Here is a 12,432-nt window from a genome sequence, read left to right on the forward strand (position 1 = left end):
TGGTCATTAATATTTAAATGCATCACTATGCAATTTGCAAACACGTGATGAAAGACCCACAACTGGCAAATCAATGTGCTACATTTCTCTCCGAAACGGTAGGAAATTAAATTGAATGTGGAGGATTTTAACTGTTTTACAGGGCAGTTAAAACGGCGACAGGATGCATGTAAACTAAGCGGCAGAGCTGTCAGTTAAAGATGCAATTATGACGAAGTAGTCTATAGCCTATGTCCCAATTACACACTCAGAACAAAACATACATATTGTAGGGCATTACTGTATAAGTAGGCGAATTGGGACGCAGCATTTGGAAAACACTGTTACCGAGACCAACAGGGGTTGTGTCCACTATGAGTTCAGACTCTTTTGTTGAATCATCAAAGTACAACATTGTGGTGGTGAGGGTTAACATCTTTTAGCAGAATTAGCTATTTCAGTTTTCTTGATCAGATTGCAGAGTGTCACATTGATGTTGGAAAAGATTAACTTTGATCAGCAGTTCCCATGCCTAGGCTTCTGACTTCTCCTTGGTACTTGGGGTCACTGATTGCTTTGAGAGGCGATACATCCAAACATAAAGTTTTGCATGTAGAATTCATGCTTATTACAATTTAGTACTGATGTGACGTTCGGCACCGAAGCTTCAAAGCTTGTATCAAAAAAACAAAACATCACACATCGAAGCTATGGAAGGCCAAAAGGGCCAGAACGTGTGAAACTGTCGTGTAAACACGTAATTACAAATAGGCATTAATTATTATGTTACTAATTACGTGTTTACACAACAGTTTCACACGTTTTGGCCCTTTTGGCCTTCCATAGCTTCAATGTGTGATGTTTTGTTTTTTTGATACAAGCTTCGAAGCTTGATTCGTTTTGCCATAACCACGTGATCTGTGACGTCCGAAGCTTAGTCAGGTGACTGCTTCGTATTCAGATCATAAATAGCGCAAACCCCTTGAGCAGGTTTGAGTGTCATCCCCTTCAGTAGTAGAAAATAAAAAAAAGAAATAGACTTAGCCCTCACACTGTTGAACAAGTCCTGTTCCTTAATTGTCACAGTGTTGGGTTTGTGTTTCCGGGTGTCCACTAGAGGTCCTCCTTCCCCACGGTGTCATTCACATTATGAACTGCATTCCCCACAATCCTTGTCTGTACCCATCACTGTATCATTGCACTCAGCTGTTCCCCATCATCATTGCACTCAGCTGTTCCCCATTATCATTGTTAGTTCTGTTATACCCTGCCTGTTTAGTGTTTGTTACGGAGTCCTTGTATGTATCACACCACTTCTTAGGTTGGTTCTTGTCTGTGTCTTGTTTTGTTCTTGTGTTGGATTGCTTCATTGGATTTTGACCTCTGCATGGACTGGATTATGATGTAATGGATTGGCCCTTAATAAATATACTGCAATTTGGATCCTACCCTTGTTTTTGTGTGTGGATCGTGACATTAATAAAACATTTTTTTTAAATTATTAAATTACCCACAAAATAAAATGTCAGCTCCCCAGTTCACAAGCACTTCACCATTCCACAACAATTATCTTTTCTTTTGATCATATATGCCTACGTGAGCCTTGCCTATGAACTTTAAGACTGAGGCTAAAGTTTATGTGAATAAGGCTGCATTTGTAGATCAAAGCAGATTCATAAGAACTGTTTCTGTACAAGTGAATTAGTCCCATTTATTATTATTTTTTTCCATAAATTAATTCAGTTGTTTGTTCATACATTGTATAAAAACTACATCAACACTAACACATTAATTATGAGGATTAATTGTATTGCTTTGTGGTTTACAGAGCACAAAGTGATTTATTAATTGAAAAAAAAAAAAAAAAAAAAAACGGTCTTCTGGGACAGAAAGGCAGCTTTTCCACCTTTTGACTACAAGATGTCGTTAATGTGCAACGTGTTGAAAAGCTTTGAGTAATGAACCATTTTACAATACAGTTGAGGGGGAAAGCCCCAATGCTTCACAAAAGCTTCATTTCACCATCACTACAATTTAGTGTAAGATAGCTGTCTGTACTTCTTGAACACAACTCTCAGAGTTTCATTGTGTGACTCTTGGTAGATGCTGTAGAGTAGACAATGTCATCACTGAGGTTTTTCACTCGCTTTGTGTCATTGCACAAAGTTGTTTGGCATATTGCATTTGAAATACCTCCACCATGCAGGATATGGTAGGCGTATGCGTCATCTTCACGTGTGGAGATGTTGGTAATGTTGGCGTGAATTCAGGGTGATTGGGACACTTTGCCTTTGAGATGACGTAGAAAAAGTGTCCCAATCACCCTGAATTCACCCTACTGGCACACACCTGAATTCACACATCTGCTCTGGTATCTCATTTTGAGAATCATTTTTTAGTGTTGAGCTCATGACTCACATCATCCATGATGAGTGTAATATGACATTCACACTGGATGGCTCACCTTCCACTTATACTTTTTGATAAATGGCCACCCGTGTGTGTCTCTGACATGCTTGCTGGAGGCCAAGGTTGATGTGCAGCTTTACTTGGAAATGTTTATTTTCCATATTCCAGTAAGTACTGTAGCTCTAGGTGAACCACAACATTGATATGTGAGATTGATGGATGAAATATTTACAGTATTATAATGATCTTTATCAATTCAAGTTCATTCATCATGATGAACATGAACCATATAGTTTGAGTGCAATGCTTCACTGAGAATGTTTACTTTGACATGCTGCCTGCATTAAAAAAATAAAAATAAATGAGCAGCAGATTCATCAGGAAATAGGCTACATATAATTTTGTTTTGTTTTGTGTAACCCTCAGGGGAAAAAAACCCAAACATTCTTAGATCAGAAAATAGTGGTGTAAACAAGTCCAAATAAAGATCTTTTCCACATAATTTTGCCAAAACCATAAAGAGTTTAAAGAAAAAGTCATTACCAAGTGGAAGATCGAGATGATGATTGATGTTCCATGAAGGACATTTTATAAGAACTGATTTTAAAAAGATATTAGCTTATAGACATCCCACATACAGTAACATATGGTAATTTAGAATAATTAAAGGAATAGTTCAGCCAGAAATAAAAATTATATCATCTATCCTTTACTTGCCTTCAATCAGAACACAAAATAAGCTATTTTGAACAATATTTTAGTAGGTTTTGTCCATACAATGAATGTCAGTGGGGTCCAAAACAACATAATTGAATGGGAAAAAACCCGCACTATACCCATTATGATGTTCCACAGAAAATACAGGTTTGGATGTAACATGAGGGTGAGTAAATTACAGAATTTTTATTTTTTTGTGAGATCTATCTCTTTAACGACTTCTTGGTGCAAGATGTTAATATTAAATAAAGAGGTTTACAATTGAAGGATGGTAGCTGAATAACTGTGGAACGTTCTCAAAACAACACTTTTTGCCTCGACGAAGCTTTCTTTGAATACAGTGACACTGTTTATCGCAAGTAGAACATCATTTGTACTACTGTATATACTGTATAATGTCATGACCCAAACATCATCATTCCAGTCACCATACTCAGTGATGACCACCAGGAAGGGCTGTAATGTTCTGATTAGGAAGTGAACAATAATGAAATATGTTTTGTAATTGCACATGTGTGTGCACTGCATTAGCTGTAGTGGGTATTTTACAGACTTCTTGTTGATTGTATGTATTATAAAAATTTTAACAAACAGATCATAAATTTGCATATAAATCATATCTTTATTTTAATAATGTATTTGAAAGTTTGCACTTTTTTCCTCTTACTCATTTTTCATGATGTAATCAGCGGTAAAATAACCTAAAATATAAAAAAGTCATACATCCAGGTAAAACAGCGAAAAAGCTCATAGAAAAATAAAGACTAAGCAAAACTGGCAAGATCATTGGCATTTGAAAAATCTATGAGTAACTTTAAGTAACATATTATATGTTTGTAAACACATCAGGTAGTAACATGGTGGCTTAGTAAACAAAGTGGCACATATACATTCAGGTCAGTGCTGTGGTTCATTCAGGTCCACATGTCTGTTCCACAAGAATATTGGTCCTAATATCTATCACTTTAAATGCACTAGACGGTAAACTCTGAAAGGGCATTGAAGTCTCACTCCTCATCTTTATTTCTCTGATTAGTGAGCTTTTAGTGCAGTGTAGAACTGCTGAATGGTAATGCAGCATAGCAGGTCATAAAGAGCATCACTTGAAAATAGGGCTGAGGATTGTGGGCATGGTCTCGTTGACCTTCAGCTTGTACAAAGTGTAAAGGGCATCCTTCTTGCTGGTCTTTTTTATGCAGCTGTGGGGACAGAAATGGGTTTTAGATTCAATCAATGAAGAATAAACCTATGAAAGAATGGTATGCGCATCTATTTATGTATTCACTATTTGCTGTATACTCACATCTTCTTTAATATCCATGATGACAGACAGAGGATGATGACTCCAGCAATGCCAATAACAACCAGGCCAAACAGACTGAGATTATTCCATGTTGTTCCATTTATGTATTGAGTGTCCTTCTCTTCTGATAGTGGCAGTAAGAAAAAACATATGATCAAAACTAACTTAGTAGTGTAAAATGCAACGGACTATTTACAACCTAAGGATTATTTCTACTGCCTTTACATCTTAGGACCTACATTTGCTTTGTTAATCATACATATTTTCAAAAGCTTAAAAGAGCACATTAAATTGAGACACTATAACTGTCTTTAAATAATCACAAACAAACTTAAATTATGAATATTAAAAAAACAGAAATGACAGATTTGACATCATTTGTCCCAGATTTGCTTGATTACTTCTCAGCATAATATGCATAAAAGTCCTAAATCAATTAGTCTAACCTGTACACTGTGTCTGGCTCCAGTCACTCCAGAATCCTCCATCAGCGCAGTACATGTTCACCTTTGACCTGACTTGAAAACAAGTTTTCTTACTCTCTGCTTCTCTCTGGATGTCATAAGATGTGTCAAGAACTACATTTTCCAGAACCTTCCTTTGCTGAAGGGGAAATAAAGATAACATGAGCTTTGCCAGGCTGGGTTCCTGTTTTTTTTTTTCTTCTTCTTTTGTTTGCTTTGGCACACAACCTAAACAAATTTTGATTTAATGCTACTTGACAAGATTCAGAATAAAATGCATTTGAATGGCAGTTGTTCATGTCGACAAGTGTTGTTTACAAATTACTGGATGTTACAAAGCAATAAAACCACTTTAAAGAGAATTATCAGCAGTGTTCCCCTTTCTGTTCCTGAAGGCATTTTAGATGTATCACTTATCAAATATATCTGATTCTTATCAGCTCAAGACTATTCTGTAATATCAATCACCGGTGTAAATGTGAGACACCTAAAATATGTACCAACAAGCACAAAAACTTGAAAATTGTGTTTATGAATAAAACCGAGAATTTTAATCATCAAATGACTCTGAGAAGTAGTCTGGCTATCACCAGACCAAGCTCAATCTTTTAAGATTGAACATTAGTCTGGGGAGTCTGCTCTGTATTTTCTACTGCACAAGAGGCGTGACAAACAGGCATAGTTCAAATGACTCTGTACACAATTGGATAGTCCTTCAACCAATCAGACCAACGATCCGGGTGACGTACTTTGCAGAGCGACGCGAAAACTCCAGGCAGGAAACGTGTCAATAAAAGTGTTGGTTTGTAGCATTGATCAGCGGTTTGCAGAAGCAGCAATGGCATCGAGCGATTTTTGCAGGTTGTGCAAAAAAAACATGAAAGTGAGTGGTATTTACACCCACTCGAGCGATTTGTTTGCTAAACTAAAGAAGCCATTGAGCATCGTCGAGAGGTTAAAAGGAATTGGATTGGCGGTCGTGCGAGAGCCAATAGCGCGCCAGGTGGATAAGCCAGTTTGTGATTGGTCCCTGCAGATTTGTAACAGAAGCAGGATAGAAAAATGTACAGGTTTCCAGCCTGAGCTGCAAGGCGTAATGAGTCTAACTGAGAAGAAGAAAACAAGATAGAATGATTGAAATACCTGCTGTTCTTTGTCATTTGACATTAGAGTGCTTCTCTCGATCTCATATTCCAAGCAGTGTTCTGGCACCAGACCACTAGGTGGCGACCAATCTAACTTCAACAGTCCATCAATCTCTGAGATGTGCACAGAGGATACCACTGCTGGTTTTACTGCAGAGAGAAAGAAAGAGAGAAGCAACTGAGGAATATGTTCTTTAATGCACTTTACTGTTGAGTCAGATCAGGTGCTCATTCTGTATGCCTCCCTAGTTAGCTAAATTTGCAATATATACACTCATACTGAGATTTATTTCTGTCAGGTATAAAACAGTGCGTATTTACCATGGTTTTGGACCTCAATAGAGAAGTAGGCTGTTCTCAGACTTCCTGCTGGAGAGGATCCATTTACACACATATTAAACTTGGAGAACTCTAAGAGTGATTCTCGAGGGATCCTGCATCCTTTCCGAACCTCAGATAATTTGATGTATTCTGGACATTCCTGTGTTTTATCCATTTCCCTGTGCCTGGAAAAACAGATACACACATACTCGTCATTGAAAAATGTGGGATATTAATGTAAAATTGATTTGTATGTTTTTTGTGTGCATCATTAGATATCTTAGAAGAGAAATTATGTCATTGAAATTATGACTATATTCAGGGTAGGTTTACACAACAACAATGTACTAAAAATGGAAATGTTTTACTTTGCATTTTTCGCGTACAGGTGCAACGTTGTCAAAACAATCCCCGTTCACACGGATCTGCAACAACGGCTAAAAACGCTGTATTATGCATGCCAGGCCAGTAGTTGGCGGGGTTACTTTACTATGCACCTATAGAGTTCAACACCTCCTGCCCACTTTTTCAGTAGTGCTGGTTGCGGAAGTATTTTTTCCATTCATTTTTCCCATAGGGATTTTAAAAAGCCTTCGTTAAAGAGTTGTAAGACATGAGCCGAGCCAAGCCAATCAGCTACGAGGTGAATCATAACATTACAAACTTTGTTTTGAAGCAAAAAAGTTTGAAATAAAGCAGGCCGACGGCTTCAACAGAAGCAAATATACAATGGATTACCAACCTTGTAGCTCACAGTAGGTCTGTCTTTAAAAAAATCTGTTTCCCTATGCAGAAAATGAATGATGAAAATGCATACCCGTCTGTTTTACTCTATAGATTGAACACGTAATACGCATGCGCATGACGTCACCTTTTTCACAGACTTGCACTTTGAAACCCGTTTTCTGGCCTCCAGAATGCCAATGTTGTGTAAATGAATGACCAAAACGTATAAAAAGTTTCCAGTTTTTAAATGAAAAGGGTGTCATGTAAATGGCCCCTCAGAGTATTGTTACGTCCCATGACGTATAAATGTTATAAATGGTATTTTGGCATCAAACTGAAGATTCTGTTGTATTGCAACCTGTTACACAAGTTCACAGAAATAACAAAACAGTCCTGTCTTGACCTGTTGTGCAGTGTAATGTGCTTAGATCCTGAAGGTTAACCCATGACCACAACCAAATTAGCTTATGTTGAACTCTTTTTTTTTAAATTCAAATGTGAGTATAGCATGGCACTTAATTTGGTCTTCTATGGAACAGATAAAACAACAGAAGCTTTTGTATTAGAACACCGAAGGCTATAAGTTATCTCAAAAACAAGTAATTCCAAACAAAATGACTTGTGCTTCAACCTGTCCTCACCTCTCCCTGCGGCACAGTGCAACAACCCTTACTGCATATGCAACTGAATATCTTAATGGTTTAATGTAAGCAACATTCCCACGGGAGTGCTCACCAGTAATAGAGGTAGTGCTGTGAATTTGGAGGCTGGACAGGTCCTGAATCCCAGGTGCAGTCCATGTACTCCTTCCCATAGTAGACGCAATGAAAGTCTCTTATTTTTGATCCTGCCACACCTGGGACGAAACCACAGTTGAGAACATGTTTAGGTAAAGGAGAACAATCAAAATAGAAAGCAAGGCCACATCTCAGGTGAATTGCTGGTGGCACTGCTGTAAGGTGATGCAGCATGAATATAATATAAAAATAGATTGAGCCATTTCAAACAAGACACACAGGCAATTTGTACATTTATTTGCATCAACTTTTTATTTGCATCAATCAGATTTTGCATTTTAAGGACTCCTACTTATCCTTAGGAATACTCACTTGTGATTGGAATTCACTCATGTCATTTTATTGAATATTATGCTATTATAACAGCATGGATAACTTTTGAATGACAATTCTGCTTAGAAATGAATAATGAACCATGATTTCTCAAACTCTATCAATTATATTTAAGGTAACGTACTCTGAAAGACAGGTTTTTTGTTTTTGTTTTTTTACCAATTCCTTGGAAAGACTCAAATCTAAATGGTGCAACAACTGCTTCACTCCTTAAAAGCATTTGGTCTTGTAAACAAGACATAAGTAGTGGATTCCAGATGGGTTAGACTAGGAATTATTATTTTGTTTTTTTTGCTTATGCAATAAAGTTTAGATTAAAAAGGCTGCATGGGAACATAGAAGTGGAAAATATTCACATGCATTAGTTTTAGATGGTTACAATTTCGTGTAATTATTTATGTTTCAACTATAAATGTATACCGGTACATCAAAAAGCCTGAAGAATTACGCCACACAACACAAAGAAGCCAACGTATAAACATGCTTTGTTGATTATTCCTGTGGAGTCTGTCTGACTGACCTTTTCTATTCCTGTGAATAATAATTTTGCAAGCGAAAGTGTCAATATCAGGGATTGCAGAGATAAAATGAACAGTAACTCGACTGGTCATGTGATCTCAAGCACAACGAGGCAACCCGCTATATCAAATAAAGCTGCTTTTATATACAGGAGTCTTAATGAGAGATTTTTACATGATTTTTAACACATTTTTCAAAATACCATTTTTAGAGGTACAATTATTTTAATAAATTACTGAGTGCATAATTTAAAAAAGCTACAAAGCAATATAAGGATTATGATAAGTTTTCAGTTCGATTCTCTGCGAGAACAATAAAGGATGTATAGCTGGTCTTTGCTCTTGTTCGCTTCATTGAGGTAGAATAGTTTTTAAACCTTTACCTGTAGGTTCAGGTGTGAACACCCTCTCTATCTCCTCCCCTTGGACCTCTGTCCCATTGGTGCAGGCACACTTTAACACAGTGAGCATTCTCACCGTGACTGGTTTCTCAAGGTCAAACTGGGCAGCATAAGTCAGCTTGACGGTTCGAACACTCTGTACAGCACAAAAAGAGGGCAGTTTTGAGTCACAAATAAAATATTTAAGAATGCTGTACAACAAATATGTCTCTCCTGAATATAAGTAGGCTATATAGCCCGCAGGGAGAGTGGTTACATTAAATAAAAAACAGATTTTTGGCATGACATGAAGGAGTTTCAGACTGAATTTTCATGAGTTCCATGGAACACGTACCTTTATGTTCACTGAAACGCAATTTATGAAATGAGACTTGGTTTTGAAACCAGCCTTGCCCTTATCATTTTTTAGATTAAAGCTCTAAATGCAATTTACAAATTGAGTTTGCTTTCAAAACAAAGTTTTGACAAAACAAAGGCCCAATGATACAGTGAATAACAAGTATAAAAGGTTCAGAAAGAAACATAGACTTGATTGAAATGGCTGATATTATGTCACAATAATGATGAAATAGGGCAGTTTTCTCCAGTAGGACTGAGCACAGCTTTAGTAAAACAGTCACAAAACTATCAGGTCCACAGCGTTTTCACGGAAATGCAAAAAAATAATAATAATAATTATATATATATATATATATATATATATATATATATATATATATTTCAAAACATTTATAAATGACAAGTGAAGCATGCATGAAGTGTGAAATACACTTGTGCTCGCAAGGTCCGAGAAGTAAATATTTACTTGCTAAAAGGAAAATAAACGAGTGTGTTCTGCTGATTCTCAAGGATTCTTACCCTCCATCGTTCCTCGTAGGTGTCATAGTATCGGAGTTGATATTGTTCTGTGCAACCTGTAAGGTTCTGAAGGCTGGCTGGTCGAGTCCAGTGAATACTGAGGTAACCCAGGAAGCCAGGGTCTGTTATCTCAATACTGGCAGGTGGATCCACTGTGGAAAATGTATACTGTATGTCTATGAACAATGTTGTTTCCCTTTTATAACACTTGGCTTGAAGACAAACCAAGCACCTGCAGCAAACATCTACAGTAGTTGTAATTCTGAACTCAAGAGGAGTCAATCGCATGAGTCAAACTGTTTTGTGTGGATGCCATGAGGTCAAACAGTTGTGAAATCCAGTGAATTCAGCCTATTTATCAGTAATCTGCTACACAAAGTCATGCTGAAACTACTATCTGCCCAGTCATAAAGTTAGGCAATCAAGGAATGGATGTCAAAGGAAACATGAACAATATAACAAATGTTGAAGACGATAGACTGCATTTGAGAAATATCAAATAAGTGAACTATTTGCTTAGTACTAGTTTACCTACTAAAGCTTTGATAAATGTTGTGTTTATACAAATACTGACTGTCTTGTATTTGATGACTCAAGAGAAGAAGCCGAAGTCTGGAATTGTGCCTATTTGTTTAATTGTTTCAATGGAATCAGCCAGGAAACTTACCCGCCTCTCCACAGGCCACGACCTCTGATGTGGAGACGGGGTCCTGAGTCAGCAAAAGCAGAGTAAATGCAGAGAGCCATACAGGAACCTTATTCACCACCAGCATGTTCTTTATCTGTGTCTAGAGAGGGATAAAGCATCAAACATGTACATCAGTTATCTCTCTTCACACTTGTTTGAACAACTTTTCAAGATGACGGAATGTTTCTGTGAGCTGAATACTGATAAAACAGTGCATTGTTTTTAAAAAGGGAAGAGTTTAAATCACCCACACAGTCAGCTATCTATTCCCCCCATGCGGTTCGAAAATGAGTAAAAGTTCACACATGTTAAATGCTCAGACATAAGGCGTGGCCCCTGTGTTTGTTACAGCCAGATGAGCTAACAGTCTGCTCAATCATATCAGCTATGGCATCTTAACCCTAAAACAGCTGTCCTGCATCAGTGTATTAGTTCTCAGCCTTAAATTGAGTTCACACAAAAATTTAAATTCTGTCATCATTTACTCGCCCTCATGTCGTTCCAAACCTGTATGACTTTCTTTCTTCTGCAAAACATTAAAGAAGATATTTTGAAAAATGTTGGTAACTAAACAGTTTCGCTGTACATAATCTTCTTTAATGTTGCACAAAAGAAGAAAAAAAGTCATATTTGGCTCATAATGATTTCAGGTTGTTTTTGGGTGAACTACCCCCTTAACATTCGCAAATATGATTTTATATATATTGTATTAATAGAAGGGAAAGCAAATTATAAACCATATTAATTCAGCATATAAATGGAACATACATCAAATATGTATTATGTTGATATGTAGTTAGAAACATCTTGATGTTTTGTAAACATAATTTTTTTTCTTATATTAAAATACGCAAATATTACAATATTATATCAAATATTATATAATAATTTCTTTATATGTTCAAAATGAAAAGATGTTCACAATTTTAAACAATAATGATCAGAGAACTAGAGTAAAAATACAATTGTGTCATAGTAATATGTTCTGTTACTCTGTATTCTTTTTAGGAGCTGGTTTTTGAATATATATTATATATACATTAAATATAATACATATTTGCATCAATGTGTTAAAATAAAGGTCGCTATTTTGGTTTGAAAATATTTACTATAAATGTAGATATCTGCACACACAAGAACAATTATATTATAGAGTGAATTCAGATAAATGTGTCCACTTTATAGTTAAACTAAATGCAGCCTATTTAAATAAAGTAGATCTGAAAAGGTGCTGAGAAGTGGAAAGTCAAAATATCCATATACGACGAACAAAAAGCTACTACAGTACAAAATATTAGAAGAAACAAATATACTCACTGTCACTGTCCTGTGATAGAAACTCCTGATGGTATAAGCTCATTTAGTTGCCTTAGGATGGACTGAATGAAATCATCTCATGGTTCTTAAATGTTGTAGGAACAGCGCTCTCTAGTGTGACTCATTGTGCGTCTGCGCGCGCGTGTAGAATCACACGGTTATTTACAGACTGTCTAGTTGTATATAGTTAGGCTACTGTTTTTTTTTTTTTTCTTGAACAGCACACATACCACAATTTTTACAGCATTGCAATTGATACCGGTTAAAGTTAATAAAATACTTTTGGTTTTGTCATCTGGTAAACTGGTTGAGCAGTTCGTAGGCTAGCCTACTTGGTGAATGATTTGAAACAAAGGGTTATTGTTGCTGCAGCTCCGTTCACACAGAGCATTGTTCATGCTTTCCGCTGGTTTGTTGCCCAGTAAACCACCCTAGTTAATGCTTTTGAGCAGTTTT

General features: G+C 36.6%; 1 protein-coding gene across 1 annotated transcript; it reads right to left on the minus strand.

The window, feature by feature from the left end:
• Positions 1 to 3,707: 3,707 nt before the first annotated feature.
• il13ra2 (interleukin 13 receptor, alpha 2) lies at positions 3,708 to 12,334 on the minus strand. Its single transcript, XM_084114384.1, has 10 exons — positions 11,977 to 12,334; positions 10,639 to 10,759; positions 9,972 to 10,123; positions 9,096 to 9,249; positions 7,800 to 7,920; positions 6,339 to 6,523; positions 6,016 to 6,167; positions 4,855 to 5,011; positions 4,409 to 4,532; positions 3,708 to 4,304 (listed from the first exon to the last, which is right to left on the minus strand). Exons 2-10 carry the CDS (start codon positions 10,742 to 10,744, stop codon positions 4,205 to 4,207), a joined length of 1,251 nt encoding a protein of 416 aa, XP_083970510.1. The 5' UTR covers positions 10,745 to 10,759; positions 11,977 to 12,334; the 3' UTR covers positions 3,708 to 4,204.
• Positions 12,335 to 12,432: the final 98 nt, after the last annotated feature.

The sequence above is a fragment of the Abramis brama genome (assembly GCF_963993115.1).
Source record: "Abramis brama genome assembly, chromosome: 5".
Lineage (NCBI taxonomy): Eukaryota > Metazoa > Chordata > Actinopteri > Cypriniformes > Leuciscidae > Abramis > Abramis brama.

Bases quoted from the DNA above. Each gene is read 5' to 3' on its own strand.
- il13ra2 (XM_084114384.1), bottom strand. From the start codon at position 10,744: ATGCTGGTGGTGAATAAGGTTCCTGTATGGCTCTCTGCATTTACTCTG. The intron at 5,012-6,015 runs GTATTTCAATCA...TTTCCCCTTCAG, and splicing joins CAAATGACAAAGAACAGCAG to CAAAGGAAGGTTCTGGAAAA. The intron at 4,533-4,854 runs GTTAGACTAATT...TGCCACTATCAG, and splicing joins GAGCCAGACACAGTGTACAG to AAGAGAAGGACACTCAATAC.